The following is a 19,632-nucleotide window of genomic DNA, read 5'->3' on the forward strand; positions in this document are numbered from 1 at the left end:
GTCACGAGCAGTTTGAATGCATTGCCCAATGAGGAATAAAGGGCCTCTACACCATTTTAGGCAGCAGATCACAAAACACCTTCAACTTTCATAACTGATCAACACAAACATGCTTCTTCTTAAATTAACTGTTGTCTTGTTGTGACCTCAGCACGACGTACACAAAGCCTGCCTGAATATGTAGCTTTCTGCTTCTGAAGAATGCAAACCCTACCATTCTAATTCTCAATGTGTATAATAAAAGACCGCCAAGTTCATTCTTCTTTTCTTCTTACTTGCTTCAGAAGCATTACAAACTTTGGCAACTTCTCAGCCATACAGCTTTTGACTTGCACAACTGAAAAGCAATTGCATACGAAGTTTTAGCAAAATCTTCATTTCTGGAACATTACATGGAAACGTTGCTTACTAGCTCCCATTTTCACAAATTTCAACTGGTTCATCTTCCTGGCAAAGTTTCTCACCCTTTTCCTTCATCCTCTCCTTCCCTGCTAAAGCCCTCTCAGATGGTTTTGCATTCATCACGAAAAAAGCAGTAAAAATTCCAACTTATCAGAAGGGGAGGGAAACAAAAGGCCTAAGACATTTCAAACCATCCTGAAAAAGAGTACATCACAGAAGAATGGTCTTACCAGCTCAGACCTGCGGCCTACCTATCCTGGCTTATTAACCTGGCCACTGGGCCCCAGGTGGAAAAAGTCTGAACGAGGCACAGAGCAGAGATGGAGAAGCATCGTGCAACTGCAGGACCTGTTTCCATTCCCCAGCCTGTCGTGTCTCTGGGCAGAGACCTGTCTCCTCACACCACTGAGCAACATCTGCTGGTTCCTTACATACCCCCAAGGCATCACGAGCATTGCTTGGGGTGTTCTGCTCAGTGTCACCCTCTGTGGCATAATTTTCCCATTTTTTGAACCTTTGACCCCTGCCCTTCCTTTGGATATTTCCTCCCTTGGCTCCTTGTTCTTGCCTCCCTTCACTTCTGTTGGAACACTTCCTCCCTGAGGTGTGCCAAACCCATAATCACCTGTTCGTACGGCTACGCTCTGGCAGAAACTCCCAGCAAGGGGGAGGAACAACAAAGGCTTTCTGTTTATTTGTTTGTGTTTTTTGTTTTGTTTTCCAAAAAGAACTTTTTCTTCCCTCCTACCTCCCACAATAAAATTAGTAGCTGTGCTCCCAAGGCAAACCATAGCAACCCAACTCTAAGAACTTTGTTCTCCAATTCATCCTTTTACAGGAGCTTCAAAAGCCCCAACATTTTAAATGAGTTTTTCCATTCCATGCAAGTAGGTTCCTCCTGTTACACGCACTTGGGTTTCTGACTCAACATTCTCACTGGTTTTTCAGGTGATGGAGAGGCGCCAACTCAACACTATTTCAATGTGCCTTAGATCAGCATTCCCTTTAATTGGCAAACTTTTGCTTTCAACAATCAATACATAAGCTCTAGGCAATGCTCTATGGCTCAGTTTATCATTATAGCAAGCAAGAAGAGAATCCACATCCCCACACTGATAAGCTCTTTGTATTATCTACCCCACCTTCCTGCCACGCCGTCTGCTCTCCAACTTTTAAAAAAATTCAATTAGAGAACAACATGATGTAAGGAGCTGATACAGCGGCAAAAATAGAAGAACAACATGGCAAGGGTTGCTTCCTCTTCAGTGTTTCTTTTCCCCTCATTTTGTACCTCACCCATTCCTTGCCTTTTGTCTGTTGTCTTGCTGTAAATGAGTATAAAATAATGATCTTGTGAATTTGTTTGGTGTGCAACAAAGTCTGCTGATGTAAGGATTCAGATATGGACTTTGTTTCAACTACAAAGCAAGAACTGAGTCACAAAGGCTGCTCTTCTCCACTTCTTCTGGTTGCCAACAAGGAAGTCAGGCCACTCAAAGCTACTCTTATGTTAATGACTTGACAGCTATCCCTTCCTTTGGCATCACATCAAGTTCATTTAATTTCAGAGTTTAGAGCTTCACTGAGGACTGCTGGCCCTGTGGAACATGACGAGTGGTGGCAGTGAATTGCACAGTAGGATTTCTACATAACGCAGAAACTGCAATCAAATCTATCTGCAAAGGCACTGTCATCCTGTGTTGGATGTTTTCATGTTGGGTCTTGCCTACACATCACCATATGTCTGACAATTTATCTCTTTTTTTCTTTTCCACAACACATATTTCAATTTTAGGAACTGAGAATTCTACTGTAACTCTAGATCTTTCCTCAGTCAGTGTTTACTTTGTCAAACAAGACGTGCACCTTCCTATTAACTTTATCTTCCCCTGCAGTATGTCACTAAATTAAAAAGATACGGATCTACCTATTTCAGAGATTCAGAATTCTGCTGTACTGTCAGTATTTTGTCTTTTTTGTTCCAAAGACGCATCTACAAGTTACATCACATGCACAGGTGTACCTGTTTCAAGGTTTATTTATTAACTCAGTCTGCAAATTGATTGATGCAGTGCCCAGGTTCCATTAGCTCCAGACATTTCTTGCCATGTGCAATTCCATAGAAATGTTTCTCTCCTAGAAATATTCTGGAAATAATTACAACTTCTTTGTGGAAAACACTCACAATACATAACCCCTTGTTGAATCAATGGATTGAGATTGCTGATCTAAGCATGCCAGTACATACTGTAAAATTACACAGGCATGAATCAGAATTGTTTCCAGTTTATATCCAAGTTCAAGGTACTTTTGTAGATTCCTAAAATGGTATTTAAAATTCAATTTCTGGGAAGAGTTCAGAATTCATCTTTATGATTATAAAAATAACATTAATTGAAGCAGTTCCAAATGAATAGCATCTGTGTTTTCACATACATCCAAATCTGGAGTTAAAGCTACTGGAACATCTCAAAATATTCAACTGCAAGTACTCAGTTTCCAGAAAGCCAAGTAGAGTTTTCACACCACCGTGAGCAGTAACCAAGCATTTGGGATCAATCTGTCCCATGTAGGACTGAGGTATCTTAAAGGTCCACTCTGCCCATGTACAGGGCCTGCAAACTGGTTATAAAAGTACATGGAGGCAGCAGGAGATACCTTTAAGCTCAGATTAAAAAATAAAAAATTGTCTATTTAATGAAGCTGCTATAGTCATCCTCTAAAGATACAGAAAATAACATTAAGCTGACAAACACCTCCTTTATGTTACTGTAAACTCATATGCTGAGTGTACACATTTGTACTGTATTCTAATAGCAGAAAACTATACGAAATCCTGGCTCTACAGAGTAAGTTTTCCCAGTGGCTTCAACTGGTAACCAAAAAAAAAAAAAATCACCTTACAGCTCTTTCAGGTGAATGAAGCTATACAGCATAAAGCATTATTTTGCAACAACGAAAAAACTGAGCAGGAAACAGCAGTAAACATCTCACATGATGCCCTTTGTTACATGCTCTTCCTTGCCTTGTCCACAATGTTTCATGTAAGGCACAGCACTGCCATCCAGCAGTTGTGCTGTTTCCAACCATACCTCAACCAATCCCTTCAGAACACAGGATGGCACAAAGTCCTTGAACCACCACGTTACTGGACACAAGAAGTAGTTTAAACTTGGAAGAATTTTTAAGATGAACTTTGTTGCAAGGCCAGACTTATTTCCTGATTAAGTTTATAGAGTCCAAAAAAAGTCTTTTGCATAAATGACTGCCAAGAAACACATCTGCCCTGAAACCATCAAGATTTGCTGCAGCCTTAAAGGTCTTTGCAACGAGAACAACTTTCCTTTGCTTGGTCTTGCCAGCTCCTACAAGGCTACTTTACTCTTTTGGAAAAGCTGAAGCACTGCAGATGGCCATCCAACTTCCATAGGTTACTATGTAAAATAAATGAAGCTTGCTGCTCTGCCATAGCTGACACGTACACATGCAGCCAGCCTCTGCATACGGTACAAGAATGAACCAGAGAAAAACTCCACATGCAGCACATTGCACCAACTGAATCATCCAGTGTGGGAGTTGCTCATAAACACTGTGCTTCCTGTCACAGGCAGTTCTGATGTGAACCCTGAAGGCCCAACAACAGCCCACTTGCTGCAATACACAAGTGAAACGCAGCTACCTGGAAGAAGTGCAGTCAGTCTGTCTGCAGCACTTCCATCTCCATCCCTCAATTATCTTGTTACAACAACTCTGTGTGTTAAGAGCTATATTGCCAGCCTCAGAAATGGCTACAAGAGAGGAGAAAAAGTTCTACACATGATGCAGGTGGATCTACAGCCAAGTATCTTAGATGATGCATTTTTAAAGAATCTTAACAATTATTTAAAAAAAATTGAGAACACTCCAATATTGAGAACAAGCAGAAAGGCCTTCAATGCATTACAGAAGAGTGTCTGCTATGAGAAAAGGTTCCATGCTGGTTCAACAAAAGCACACAGGCTGACTACTAGCAGCCACGTGCTCTTGCCTCAAAGTTTTTATGTAAAAAAGCAATGTTTAAAACAAATAACATTTTTTAAGAAATTATTTTTGTAACTATAATACAGCCCGTAAAGCACAAACCAGACAAATGCTCTAGGAGGCACGGTTTGCACGGCTTCACTGACTTGCTGTAATTAGTGATCATTTAATATGGAAAACCAGGCCCACTGTGCAATACTCAGCTGGAAGTGCATATGCAAATGTTTAAAGCAACCAACTCCTCAAGACAAACCAGTGCTTCAAATGTGTCAGAAACAGAGCTAATGGAAGGAAGTGCTTGCTGCATGTGCCTGGACTTGTATTCTCCTTTTTCAGCACACTACAGTAAGTCCAGAAAAACACTTATCCAGGAAGACAGAAAGATACTGACGTTTTTCAAAGATGTTAATAAAGCAGAGGACAAGACTGTCTTCAATTAGCATTAAAAAATTTGAATAACTTCAAATGTACCCAAAATTCAGAGACTGCAGTGCAACTTTAAACTTTGCCTGTGTCCTGTCTGAAGGATAATTCATGGACATTATTCCAAATCAAGTTAGAGGTATCACAAAAGATGCTACACGACGTAGGAGGGACAGCTGAATGAAGGCATCCATTACAGCACTGTGGCTTTGACTTTTTTTGACATGAGCTACTTAGGAATCCTAAGAGTTGGGCAATCAGCATCACCACAGCCTATTTTGCAGCTCAACATCTACAAATTCCAGTTTTGATAAAAACAACAGAATTTTTATGCCTGATATTTTTTTTTTTCTTTCTCACAGGCCAAATTAGTTTGTGAAAACAGCTTGATCAACTCATTGACAGCCACTTAATACAACAAAAGACAGCTGTTTTGTTGCCAGAAGTGAAAGCAAAATATCTCGTCATCAATTGCACCATGTGAACAGACCTTTTGCTACAGGAGTTTAAAAACTAGAAACACAAATAAAACACACAGGTTTTCAACATTCCTCTAAGCCATTATTACACTGAAAATTCCCAGTAGCAATTTCTCAAATGGAAATCTTTGGAATATTACGTGCAAGAATTACTCACCGTGAAACGAGTTTGGCTTGTTTCACTAAACGCTTGCCCAGCAATACTCAAATGGCTGTTTTGTTTTTATAACCTAGTTTATTTTTCTTGTCCAATTTTAATATGCATGCCGATATTTTAAAGTATGGATTATAGCAGACATCTGTGTCTCTGCCAAAGTATGAGAGTAAACAGCAGTGCATCAGCTTTGCTTGGAGTTGAATTTTAAGTCTTATCTAGGACGAAGATATTTCTGTAGGCATCTCATAAATACCATTAAGTGCAAGAAGTGCACATTATGACAAAAACAAATTACACTCAAGCTCCACCCTGACATTAAAGAATTTACGGGAGCCAAGACAGCCACCCACAAAGACACTAATATGCAGTACCAGCATCAAACCCATCCTCTCGTACGAGCGAGCTTTGGAATGGAGGTTTCACAGTAGCGCACACAGCCTTGAAAAAAATAAACGTTTACTTTTTTTCAGGAAGTTTGAGAATGTGAAAACTTACATAAAAATGATTTGATGTATAAATAAAAATTACACAAAAAAAAAACTAGTTAGGATTCTACTGCTCTACTATTTATAGGTACATCATGTGCAAAGGAGTGAATTAGATAAATGCCTTAAAACTCCAACAATTTGTCAGTTAAAGAAACAACTCATTTGCATGTCAAATCATTAGGGAATACAAGTCATTAATTATGTTTTGTATTCCTTAAATTTATGAATTAACCCTGAAGTCACATACCAGTTCTAATTCACATCTATTTAACAGTTAAGTAGGCAAGTTCCCTTTACTTCCTGGAAGCTTCAATAAATAGAACCTTTTGTAATACTTCTGGCCTGCTCATTACACAGGATTCTAGAATTTAGCTAGAAGCTTCTTTTAAAAAGAAAAGGCTATACTAACTTTGTAGTGACAGGTCATTTCTACCATACAAGTCCTATGGTACAGCTGAATAATAGGAAAGAAATCCATTACGCATTGCTGGAGCCATGGCTTAGTGTGCATATTGCTCCACATTCTTTCCTTTCTTTAACTATCTCTATCACAGCGTTGAGACCAGTACTTACCACTTTCCCATTAATCTAACATGCCTGTAAGTCACACACTCTAAACTCCCCATACATTATAAAAACAGCACTGGTCTCTGTAATAGGCAGACAAAGCCAAAAGAATGCATGTGCTTGCATTCTGATGAACTGTGATACACTGGCAGTCTATGGGAGGTGTGACAAATGCAAAACCATCCCCATCCCTGATGCTACTGTATGCACTGGTCTGACTGATACCTTCCAATACACAAATTAATTTTGCTTTAGTCCATTTTCTTACCTGTACAACTGTCGACTGCAAAGCTGGGGAGGAAAAAAACACAATATTTAGGAACTTATTTTGGAATAAATGTTTTCTTTTTCCTCCTCACACACAATGTCCACGTACCAGGTACTAAGTTTAACACTTTCATAAAGCACTATGTTTCTTCATTCCAAATCCTACCTGCTCCTGCTGGTTTTTAAAATACATCTGCTTTCCACATTTGGCCCTTTAAAAATGGCAACATACTGTGCTGACTGAAAATTGAATGTATTTGCCAACTACAGATGAAGAAAAAAATTAGGACATTGATCAAACAACATGGAGTAAGTGCCCAAATTCATACGTGGAGGATTGTTTACTTTTGGCAAGTGGAAGAGGAAGGTGGAGAACAACAACTCTCTTAATTGCAAATAATTCTATAAATATAACATACCACACTACAAAATACATTAACACTTGCTACAAACCTCTTGGTGGATTTGCTTAAGTCCCTCCAAAGATTTTCCACTGAAGTAGCACGTTATAGATCTGCAAATGGACAACACATCTTTTTTTAAGACTGGTTGCCAAGTCATGCTCAGTTTTTTTTTCTCAACAGAAATATGCAATACTTAATTTCAAAAATTAACTTCATATATTTTTGTATAAATGCATCAGAATGCGCTCAGAAGTAAAACAAAATGTTAATCAGGGTAATAACTCAACATTTACCTGAAAAAGGGCATTTTTATAAATATAGGTTTCTTCAGTGTATATTTATACACACCCACGACTGCTGCAGAACTGTATTTTCAGTAAAGTCTGCATTTTGGGATTTTATCATCCACTGCTTTGATCTTAAACAGCTGCTCATTGCCCCTTCATTCAAACTATTATGAAACTCTACCATTAATGCAGCTTCCAAATTCCAGTTCTGCAGTAATGACTTTCAACCATTTTTCACAAATGATTCATTTGAAAGAAAGAAAAAGGTAAATTACTTTTCTTTAACCACAACACTAAAGCAAAGACATCTCCAAATAATTCTACCAATTATTCTGGGTTCATTTCCTAATTACAGTATGAGTTTTTGTGTGTATACATAACACCCCTTCCCATTCAGCTGTAATATTTAAATCAATCCAACTCAACAGGCTATTTCTTTAAAGATGAGAGACTTGCCCCTGACCAGGAAGACAAAGTACTGTAAGGGAAGGGCTGCTGGGAAGGGCTGGTTAATCAATGGTTGGTATCTCTGAATTCTCCAAATGATTTCACTTTCTTAACGATGAATTTAGACTTAAGCGTGTCGTATCACCAAATAAAATGTGAAAGCTTGTCACGACTGATTATTATCATACAAAAATTCAGTTGAAGAGATGTTCAGTAAGATGGGATTTCCATAATTATACTCAGGAAGCTTTCAATAGATCAGGCACGGAAGGGAAATTTATAGTGAAGATAATCTTGCATTTATACCTATTATTCTCTTCTGCTAGTTTACACAAAGCATGGGTGATCTCAGCACAGGCAAGAATTGCCCCGTGGCGTGTGTGCAGATCTATGCCCACTGATAAAGGCAGCAGTCTTGGCAAAACTGAAAGAGATTAAACAATTATTTTATTTAAACAAAGCATATTGACAGATTACAGTTCTAAATCCAAATATGTTGGCCTAGAAATAACGTGGGAAAACCATTCCTTGGAAGTCTGGCCAACAAACCCTCATTATTATCTGAAAAAATAGTTTTAAAAACTCAATTCTGAAAAAGCATACTAAACTGTACCTACAGAGGTCACACAAGTAGCTCTGTGTTTGGAGTCAATTAAAAAATACGCTTGCTATGAGACACTGGAGTGGCTAAGCAGTAGAGAAAACGAGGGTTGTAGCCACTTCCATAGTTTTACTCCCATGTACACTGCCACTGCCACTTCCCTAAGCTGCTCTAGGGAGCCCAGGTAACATCTGTAAGGGTTTCAGCTGCTGTCTTTCATGCATAACAGAGAGCAGCTAAGTACATCCTTGGAATCTCGAGTGCGCTGAGCAGTTCTGAGTTCATGCTAAGAAACCTTTGATTCCATACAGAGCAATGAAAAGGAATTCCTCTGAAGATGTCAGACAAGATGAAACAGATTTGTTCTCCCGTCTCCATCGTTATGACATCAATACATCAACAAAACAAAGGTAGGAATTTGAAGGCCAGTGGCCTGAACTGTTGCAACAAAACTGCACCCATTTGCTCATCTCACAGCAGTGCAGTCAGGCTACAAAAGACTAGTCTTTAGATTAAAACCATCTGCCAGGTTTTCTAGCATTTTGCATGAAAACTGAAAGCTGGTAATATGGTCAATACACCATATTAAGAAAACTCTCATTTTTTATTAAGTCAAGGTGTCTGTTTAAGTCATTCTAGTGTGGTTTTTTTTGCTGCTGTTACAGGAGCTAGAACTCTTGATATGACACACTGTGCAGAACATGTTATGCATTACCTACCCACATTTGCCATGTACTCAGGAGCCCGTGGGGTAAGGTTATGCAGAGCCTTGGTTGAAAGTTCTCGAATAACACTAAAGATGTAAAAGAATAAAAAAAAATAAAGAAAAATTCCCATTCAGGAAGGGATTCCTGTCCACAACCAGATAAAGACCCCAGAAATATTGAAGAATATAGTACTCTCTGTTAATCTTACCCTTCCCTTCTTAAAAAAACAGTCAACAAAACAACCCAGCAGACCAAACAGACAGCCTACAGCTAGCTTTTAGCTATGTGAATAGAACTTACTGCTGAAAGAGACAAAGAAAAACATACTGGATGGTAGAACCTGAGGGCTCATTCTGTGCATTGGCAGGGACACTGCAGTAAACTATTATTATTTCTCATGATGCAAACTATTATCAGCACTGATATAATCTCATTTGTGTTATATGTACACGTTTTAATCTTCGTGAACATTGAATATGACTAAGCTCTATCTCCATGCATGAAATCAACTTTAATTATTATAATTGTATGGTGATGGTGTTTACCCCTCACACACACTATATACCATATAAATGTATTTTATTAATCTATTAGCAGATTGAGGTCATGGCAAAAAGTCAAAATTCATAAACACACTTTAAATGACAATGTGCTATGAGGTATGGATGATATCTACTACTTCTTGTCCAGTTTCCTTCAGTCAAATAGCACACAAAACGTGCTTTAAGTAGCATGCATCAGATGCAGAAAAATCAGTTCCTGGATGTGAGCATAATTAGACTTTATGAACTTACCTATCCCAGTGGTTAATCTTCATGTTAACTAAATGATCAATCATTGGCTGTGTATACTCAGGAAAGCCAGCAATATACACACTGAAAAAGAAGGTTCATATGATAGAGTACAGAATCAATACGTGCATATTTTAATACAATCTGCTTCAAAGATAAAAAATCCTCTAGTTTTATGGCAATAAAACAATTGTTTAACCATGCCTTATCCCAGAAGTGATGCAGCTAAATGAAATAATACAATGGAAATCACTTTACAAGCATTGTCAAATATTTAAATCACTTTTGCAGAAGTTTTTCACATTCTCTTTAAAAACATGACACCAACAGAAAGCCTGACAGCAATGAAAAGCAAAACTAAATACACAGTTCCCATTGTTACATTTCAGAAAACTCAGAAGTGTTTATTAATACCCATAATAATTTTAGATTGGGAAAATGTGTGCTAAGACATAAGCCAAAGGACACAGTAAAATTAAGTTATAGAAATGTGCTTTATCTTCCTAAATACCATCACTTAAAATTAAGTAACCGTTTTCCATTTGTTCTCTTTAAAGATCGAAGATGCAAAAAGTTACTTATGACAAAAAAATACTAAAGTGAAGACCTAAGATGTGAAGGAATGCCAGAAGGGATTAGCCAGGCAGCAGTGGAACTATCTGACTTCACAGCCAACTAACTTTTCAATCTTCAGAAGCATCAGCTATTGAAAGCTAAGGTCAACAGAAGTGAATTGTCTTCTCATTACATCTGATGTAATTTAATAGTCTTGGAAAGCTAAACGATCAGTAGAATGTGTTTGAGTCAAGATGACATGCACAAAAGGACAAAATTAAGGACACATGAATTACCCTAATTTCAACTTTCCATTTTTTGCGTGATTAACTTTGCAACTTCAACAGTGTTTCAGAAATACGTGTGTAATTAGAAAGAAAAGTAAAACCTAAACACTGTTGCGTGTTAATGCACTAATATCTACGTAATTGATGAGAAGAACAGTAATCCTTAAATCCACAGACCTCAGCCACCTGAGCCACACAGCACAGAAGTGCCACCTCTGGAGGGAGGTCAGCCAACCTGGCAGCTCACTGACCAGCTGCTGCCAGCAGGCAAGTGGCAAAATTCATTGCTCTTTTGTACTCCTTTCTATTTAGTTTATCAACTTACCTATCCCAGTGGTTAATCTTCATGTTAACCAAACGATTCCTTAACTCTACTTTAACACAGCCCAGAACTCCAGAAATCACTGCTTCTTTAATCCCAGTTCATACAACATAGGAGTAGGTTTCCTCTACCTTCATCCCCATTAACAGATTAACAGATTTGAGCTGAAGGTTCCAAAGAACATCTGGTAAAGTCCCCAAAGGACAACTGGCATGAAAACTTGTGTAAAAATGCATAGATTTTGAAGGATATAAGCAACACACACACACAGTCCATATATCTAAAAAACCCATGTCTGATACAGGCCCTCTCTATCACTTATCAAAAAAAAATACTGTAGAAACTGGCACGCATTTATCAAGCCTTCATAGCTCCAAGTAGATTCACTAGCACAGACTTTCACAGCTGCATGGTTTCCTTTCACACAGTGGCATCACATTGGCACGCACAGTGTCTCAGGATTGCTTTTTATATGGGTCAGGGAGAGACGGCTGAAGATTCTAGATGTGGAGTATGAATCTCAACTAGCTTTTTCCAGCTACGTAAACAGTTCCACCACCTAAAGGCACACTGATCAGAAAGGTCCATTTTTTCCTACCACATCATAAGGATACTTGTTTTCTGTGCAGCCAAATACTTGCTTACGTGCTTTTACTTTGATGTGAACTCAGACAAAAATAAGGAAATAATTAAGTATTGACCCAAGTAATTACATCCTGTCCGAAAAGCAACACGGGGAAGATTTTAGCAAGAAATGTAATGGATGAGATGACAAATAATTTACAAAGAGCTTGATTAACAACACTGGACGTGGTGTCAGAGAACCACGCTACGAACTGCACACTCCTACAGAAACCCTCCCATCACAACACAGCAGTGAATGAGCACGTGAGACAGAAGTTAACAGGTATGTCTGGAGAAGAAGTAGGGCCAACATAACGTTCAAACTAAAATTACAAAAGACAGTCAATACAAACGCTGTGTGCCGATTCTGCACATTTTCAATTTTTGTTTTTTACTGGTATAGAAAGCCAGGCTTGCAGAAGCCCCGTTGGCACAGCACAGGGCAGCAGCACACACAGCCCTGCGTGCACCCAGCCCGGCAAGGCAGGCAGGAGAGCTGGGAAGCGTGTGGGAGGAGGGTGTGGAGCATGGAAGGAAAGACAGTGGGTGAAAGGTGAAGACGGGCACAGACCAGAGTGATTATCCACTAAAAGGACAAGACGGAGGTGGAAAAATCAATTCAAAAATAGCCAAGGAGGCAGAGAGGCACTCAGCGCCAATTATCTTTAAAAAAGTGTTCATTAGAAACTACGAAGGTAAAAAGGGAGCAGAAGGCACCACGTCCTTCTTTGCTATTTCTATTCCCAAAGAACCAAATTTCTTTGAACCTTTCGAACCCATTGGCTTCTAGGAGCAACACACAGCTCCACAGGGCCACGTATCTTATCTTGGAATAGCCTGAATCACCTTCTGTATGCACCCACCTCTGCACTGCCCACAGAGTCCAGACAGCTGGGCTAGACTGCCAGCCTTAGGCAGACAACCAAAGGTAGGACACAGCCCTCAGCCTTTTTCATCTTCTCGTGAGGAAGTGCAATCTTTGGTTCATTCAGTCATCCTGCGCACAGAATCCCTTACACCAAATCCCTTACTTCAGCTTTCCTGTATTTGCAGAAAGCTGACCAGAATAGCACACAGCATTCCACGACAAGCCACTGATTTATAACCACACCACACCAGTGCTGGCACTTCCCACTGTGCTCTTTGCATGCTCCACACTGCAGTTTGATTTCCAAAATGGCTCAGAGTTTCAGTGCACTGCCTAGGAGTAATATAAGCATATCTGAATTAAGGTTCTGTGCAGAGACAACAAATTCAACAAGTTGTGCAAAGTTGGTTTTTTTTCCTAAATGGACATAAGTTTGTTGTTGTACCCATGCTGGAATCTTATCTGCAATTGTAACAGCCATCAACTGCAACTCTTCAAAATCCCCTGATCTTCCCCAGTCTTTACGTGCCCAAATAGTTTGGTGATGCCAATGAATATTGCCTCTTGCCTGCTTCCTTCAGTTTCCCTCTATAAACAGATCACGTAGGCAAGTTGGAGAAACATCACGTCACATTTGCACCATGTCTTAGGCATAATTAGCAGCTTGATGCAGAAAATAGAACAAACAAAATTCCATTTATTAAAAAATAATAACAGGCACAATACTCAGTAAGGTTAAGCAGTCAGACAAGTATTTCATTAACTCACCTTATAGACAGGTAACAGTTAACTCTGTTACCAACAGCAAAATAATCAGCTGCAGTCAGAATGTCTATGCCATGTGGAAAAGTGCCCTGCAAACATTGCATGGAAGAGAGGACAAAAAAAAGAGAGAATATTAAAAAATGGAAAGTATTTCTGAATATGCAGCACATTGAAAATTACTTCCCACTACTGTCCAAGTTCTGGAAAATACATTTTAATTTCTAATCTATTGTGATATCACTTAAATCACTTGTACTGAAGATATAAAGGATATCAAAGAGCAGAATGTCTCGCTGCCCTTATAAGTCAATGATAAGCAAAGCAAACAGCAGCATGTAACAAACTGTGCAATAGCAACTGAACACCTCCAACTCAAAGCCACATACGTTTGGTGAATGCAGTATATGTGCACAAAAACGACCTCCCTAAAGTTTAGATCAACACCTTTTTGAATTATGTGAGGGAACACGCTTCTGTGAGTGTTATGGAGTATAAATGAGAGAGTAAGCACCAAAAGAAAATATCCACTGCAAGTCAAATAAATGAAGTTCAGTTACTTTTGCTTCTCAGAAATATACATATGCTTTACGAGTTATTTGTTAATGAACTAGGAATTGATTGGGTTTTTTTAAACCAATTGGTTTGGTTCCTCGCAAAGCCCAACATGTTGAATCCTACAGAAGAATGATGCTTCTGACATCACTGCTCAAAAAACTGCTATTGGAGAATTAATCATCATTCTAACCGACATCACCTCAAATTTGCCTTTTTAAAATATAAACAATATAGTGAAATGTCAGATATTCAGGATTTTGATTGGTTAGGACTGATTTAATATGGTGTTATGCAGAATGGCTGTGCTTTGTGATGGAGAAGGCAGAACAACCTCCACAAGCCATAATTAAATGCAAATGGAAAACAGCCAACTGAAAGGAACTACGCTCATTTACAGAAGAGACAATCATATGATATTTAAGCAATAAGACTATGTGGAAGTACAGGTTCTGGATATGATACACTTTTGTTTGTTTACAGTTCACTCTTCCCTTCCACATGAGGTTGCAGCCATGCAAAAATAGTAGAAAATATCTTTAGATCTAAGCCTGAATAATTAAAGAAGCGTATACTGCAAGCAGTGGGAAGCTGTCAGTTACTGCAGAAGCCTTTTTCTGGGAAACATACCACAACTGTCCAAAAAAACCAGGCCTATAATCTGACTGAAGCAAGGGTAGACAGAATATTTATGGCTTATTCCAGACACCACCTGAAAGACCTGGTAACTCCAAGATTAAATGAATGCATTTTCCATAAGCCTAATGAAACGCTGATTAGAGAGAAAAAAGGACACATGAGAAGTATGATTTGCAGCCAAAAAAATGCCATACAAGGAAAGATGTTAGAACATATGTTGCACGTAAGGAAAAGCACAGCTAAACAATTTCCATTCTAGCTGCTAGCTGAACCGTGCTCTTTGTGATGGGCTGTAAGTGTGCCAGTTTGTGTCTCACCACAAGTCAAAGTGCCACAGTGCATGTCAGAGAGGCAGTGAAATCCCTGAAACTGAGTTCAAGAGTGCTGAGCCAACAGTTTCTATTCTGTCAAAATACTCAAAACTTAGTTCTCCAATACATAAGTTTGTCTCATCAGACACCTGTGCATGTATCAAGATTTATACTAGAAAAATCTGAATTTTTCAGAGTTCTCCCTTACATTAAATTACACGTTATACGTGTATGTGTGTACACATTATATGTGTCATTTATAAGGCTTATTTTTTTGCGGCCATAAGAGCAACTTCTAAGATTCAGAACACGTGGCATTGCAAAGGTGAACAGGCAGTAATCAGGAAGCAAGTGAGGTCAACTTTTTTTCTCCACCTATTTAGTACCAGCATTGTTACTTCATATGGAGAACATGTTTTAGCTTCTTCCAATTCAGAGAAAAGGTGGTTCTTTCAACACATTACATCCAGAAGTACCAGAGAGGGTGTATCCACTGATGAAGTAATCCTTTTCCTAGGCAGTAGGGAATAGTTCAGTCAATACAACTTTTGAACTTCTACAGGAACCAGCTGGGACACTGACTCTGCTCTTCACACCACTGCAATCTATTGCCCTCCTCCTCAATATTTCAGAATATTTACTAAATTTGCTGAATATCCCATCAGTACTAAAAATGTGAATAACTCAACCAACCAGTGTCACTAATTTCTGGTTGTAAACTAACTTAGATTGAACTCCACCTGCTAAGCAATAAGAAAAAAAAAAAACTCTACAAAACTGTTCCTACATGAAACCATTTCTAAACCTACAGCACCAGGAGCCCTGCCTCACCTGAACTGCAGGCACAGAAAGGTGTTTACTTCATTCAGTGCCTCATGATGTGGAATGAGTAGGAGTTGCTTTGTGATGACTAACCCTAACCCCTCCAGAGGAGTAACTATAGACTATAGGGAGGAAGCAAGTTGGCTCCTACTTATCACAGAGCTAGTTGGGTCAGGTCATCAAAAATACTTACCCTCTTCCTGCTGGTCTTGCACCCTTTCTCTGCTATTAACCTAATTCTATCTAGAAATACATATACTTCTTCAGGACACACTGCTTAATAACCATAGCTTTAAAGGAATGATATGCTGGCTTGTAACAGAGATCTTCAGGAATGATATCCGGGAAAGCTAGACACAGCATTTCAACAAAGATCCCTTACAGAATGGCTTACAGAAGACAAAAATACCCTGAATCACGCTCTAAACTCTACATGCCTTGCTATGTCAGAAGAATTCATGAAATGAACCGTTTTGACCCTGTTTTCCTCTACACTGTATTTTCAGCTTCTTTAATTCCTGATGAGAAACGAGAAAACTGAAATTGTAGTCCTTATCCTATTTGTTTCTCCAGCAAGGTTGCAAATCAAAGTTGGTCGTGCCTGTTAGCTACTTAAACACAGCTATGTAGCACAGGAACATACCGCAGTACTGCTTTCAGCAGTCTCAGGTACTCCCAAAATTAACAGATTTCTCAAGAACTTTGTGATGTTGTGACATCCTTGTGTTGAAGGCTCTCAAACCTATTTTGTTGTTACACCACCAAACCATAGCAAAGATTGTGAAGCGCACCTCAGCTATTCCATATGTGCTAACGGTTAGAAAGCCAACGGAAGAAGAGAACCATCAACACTTGTGCTTTTCCTGCTTTAAGAGCGCTGCAGTTTACAAGGTGTACAATGGCTATTTGTGCTGATTTTACTTTTCCAAATGAGTTCTAATAACCAGAAAACTCATCTTCTTCCAAAACCAGAATGCTAAAATAAAACCCACACCTCAGGAGAACACTCCACAAGAGCCTGTTTTCTGACAGAGAAAATAAGTATTTCGTAACATTCTTCTACTCCACTTCTCTGAAGCCACGGTTTAATTCTGATTTGAGGTACTACACTCACAGTGATCTCCAGGACACACCAATGAATGAAGATGCAGGCAAGTTACCGTACCTGTCTCCCAACATTCTCCTGGAAGGCAGCCTAAGGAACAGAGAACAAACACCAAAACGAGTCAGGTTTGCTTTTTGATAAACACCAGATGATGAATTCAAAACGCACAACAATATAAATGACCCATGGCTTTTCTTTTTCAAATAAAGTAAGCTTTGTTAATAGAACAAGCCCACAGGGCTTTTTTGTTTCAGCGTCTCTCTGCTCTTGTGTTCTTAAAGTCGTATGTTGCACGACAGCAGTTTAAGAAGGCAGGTTTATTAAACCAGTCACACCCACAGAGTACTTTTGAGCCCTGACACAAGGCTTCACACTGGAACTGAAAGTCAGTAACTGAAGACAACAGAAATTGAGGTGGCTCTCATTTGTCCAACGTCTTCAGCATCACTGGATCAGAGTAGGCAAAGTGTGATTCTTGGTCAGACAAATAATATTAAGAACACAACACTTACTGGAAAAACAGTCTGAAGCCATGTAGAAACACTGATGTTACAAAACCTAAAGGCAAGATTTCTGTGCATTTGTTGTGTTTCGCGTTGAAGAAACTCAAAATATCACCAATTTCAACATGACTGTAAAGTTATATCTCTGCATGTACCGCGTACAGAATAAAATCTACTTTATACTCCATTAATCCCTACTAACACTTGAAATTTCACTCTTAAAAAAGCCTGAACTTTTCCTCAAAGGGATATGCAATCACAAGTAGAAGAAAAACGTATCTCAATTTTAACTCCTTTCAGAGAGAAAAAATCATTCTTGAACACTTTTCTTTTGCAATGTCACTTTCCCTACAAACAGTCTCCAGGAAGGGACTGCATTTGCACCTGACAGATGTATTTCATATGCAGGAATATGCTGAAGTCCCAATCTTTTCTAAAAATGCCACAAGAAATTTGTCAAACGAGAGCTTCTCTGTTTCCTACATAAATATGATACACAGGTAATCCACCTGTAAAAGCAAAAGGTTAAGCTCACCAAGGCATCATATTCTACATATGGAGCAAGCACCCAGAACACAGTGAAGCAAGGCCTCGTGAAACCAGTCTCCCACTGTACTTCTGAGGTTAGGTCTGTTTAGGATAATGACTGCAGTTCCTGCAGACCTGCCCAGGCTAGTTGAGCTGCTGCTCACAGCACATCCATTGCAGGACAGCCAGCCAGGCCAGCTCTCAGCAGCTTCCCCTCCTCCCAGGCGGGTTCTGGAGCCCACCTTGATCTGTGCAGCAGTGCCCTGAGCTAGCTGCTTTAGGATTCCCTCAGGTAGCACTGCATGGGCTGTCCTCTGCAGCGACTGCAGTGTAGATGCACCCTTGGGCAACAAATAAGGCAGCCTTCCAGAACCGGAACACGAGCTGCAGCAATTCCCCAGACTTCCTCATTATTGTATTCCGTAGCCCAGTTTCTGATGCCTTTTTTTTTTCCCCCCCCACTCCTTACCTTTCTACCAACTTACGCCCACAGACAGGATTTGCAAGGACAACCTTTCACGTCATCCTCCATCGTTTATTCCTTTTTGCATATGCTTTAGATCCCCACTTAAGCTACACAGACCCTTTTACTCAGTACTGGAAGGTTTCAGCAAGGATGATGCACCATAACCAAAAGCTTAATTGCTTCATTACAATTTCTTTAAAATACGTACAGGCAGGTGCATTACTGACATGAACTGCATAAAGACTTTCTTCTGCTTAAGATCAAAAAAGAAAACAGTTCTGGTTTCAGAACAGTAAAAGTTTCATTCTACTTGCAATAGTAAAATAGTAGTAAAAAACTCCCAGCACTAAAAAACTGTGGCAAAATCGTTGGGAAAAGCTGTATGGGGGCCTACAGAAAACAGAGAAGCAGAACAGCTACTGTACAAAATATTTTCACAGCTTTTTTTTTTTTTTTTTTTAACTTAATACTGGAATTAAAGGTGAAGATCCAAGTACAGAAGCATGGCAGAAGTGGTAAGCATTCATCTGATGTATTTTAAACATCTAATTTACACATTAATTTACACCCAATTGAATAGTTTCTCTTATAAAAAACCATAGATCTTGAACCACGACTTATAAAGGCAGTTGTTAGCTCTGCCTTCTGATAAACATATATCAATTTCCATTTAGTAGCTTTTGAGGAAAGTGCCCAATTTGTCTTGAAATGTCGTTTTTAAGTACTAAAACATTCTCTAAGCCGTGATTTTAAAGAGTATCAACCAAGCAGAAGGAAAGAAAACCCCTTCTTGAACATGTCAGTGCAGAACAAAGCCTTATCCAAGGTCTCTTATTCATGCGATCATTCTTTATAATGATTATTCATGGAAGAGTTGCAAAAGTCAGCTCAGAATGTTTTCAGAGCTTCAAAAGAATAGTCAGAGCAGTCTTGTTTTATTCTCCCTAACCTCAGGGTTCAAAATATCTCTATATGCTATTTTGTTTTATTGGTGCTCCACATTATAATACGTTGCATATTGTAATAAATGGAAAATCTAGTAAAACATGTTTATTTAAACAGGTATTTAACTATGCAGTGACTGGGAATAATTAACACTCCTAGGTATTTTTCTTCAAAATTGTAGCAGTGCCTGGAAAACACAAAATATTGCCTTGCCTGACATTTCTAACATTCTTCAATACTTCCACAACTATCCATCAAAACAACTCCAAATTCTGACGAGCTTTAAATCTGAATGTACTA

General features: G+C 39.0%; 1 protein-coding gene across 1 annotated transcript in view; it reads right to left on the reverse strand.

Moving 5' to 3' along the window:
• The window catches only part of TBCD (tubulin folding cofactor D), a 108,106-nt gene that overhangs the window by 30,736 nt on the left and 57,738 nt on the right, over nt 1-19,632 (reverse strand). Inside the window, exons 16-22 of the mRNA XM_031599167.2 lie at nt 16,951-16,980; nt 13,465-13,550; nt 10,044-10,124; nt 9,262-9,335; nt 8,248-8,365; nt 7,257-7,317; nt 6,805-6,827 (exon numbers count right to left, since the gene is read on the reverse strand). Of these exons, the coding sequence (XP_031455027.1) occupies nt 6,805-6,827; nt 7,257-7,317; nt 8,248-8,365; nt 9,262-9,335; nt 10,044-10,124; nt 13,465-13,550; nt 16,951-16,980 (473 nt within the window). The remainder of the gene's footprint in view (nt 1-6,804; nt 6,828-7,256; nt 7,318-8,247; nt 8,366-9,261; nt 9,336-10,043; nt 10,125-13,464; nt 13,551-16,950; nt 16,981-19,632) is intronic.

This window comes from Phasianus colchicus, chromosome 20, assembly GCF_987193195.1.
Source record: "Phasianus colchicus chromosome 20, bPhaCol1.hap1.1, whole genome shotgun sequence".
Lineage (NCBI taxonomy): Eukaryota > Metazoa > Chordata > Aves > Galliformes > Phasianidae > Phasianus > Phasianus colchicus.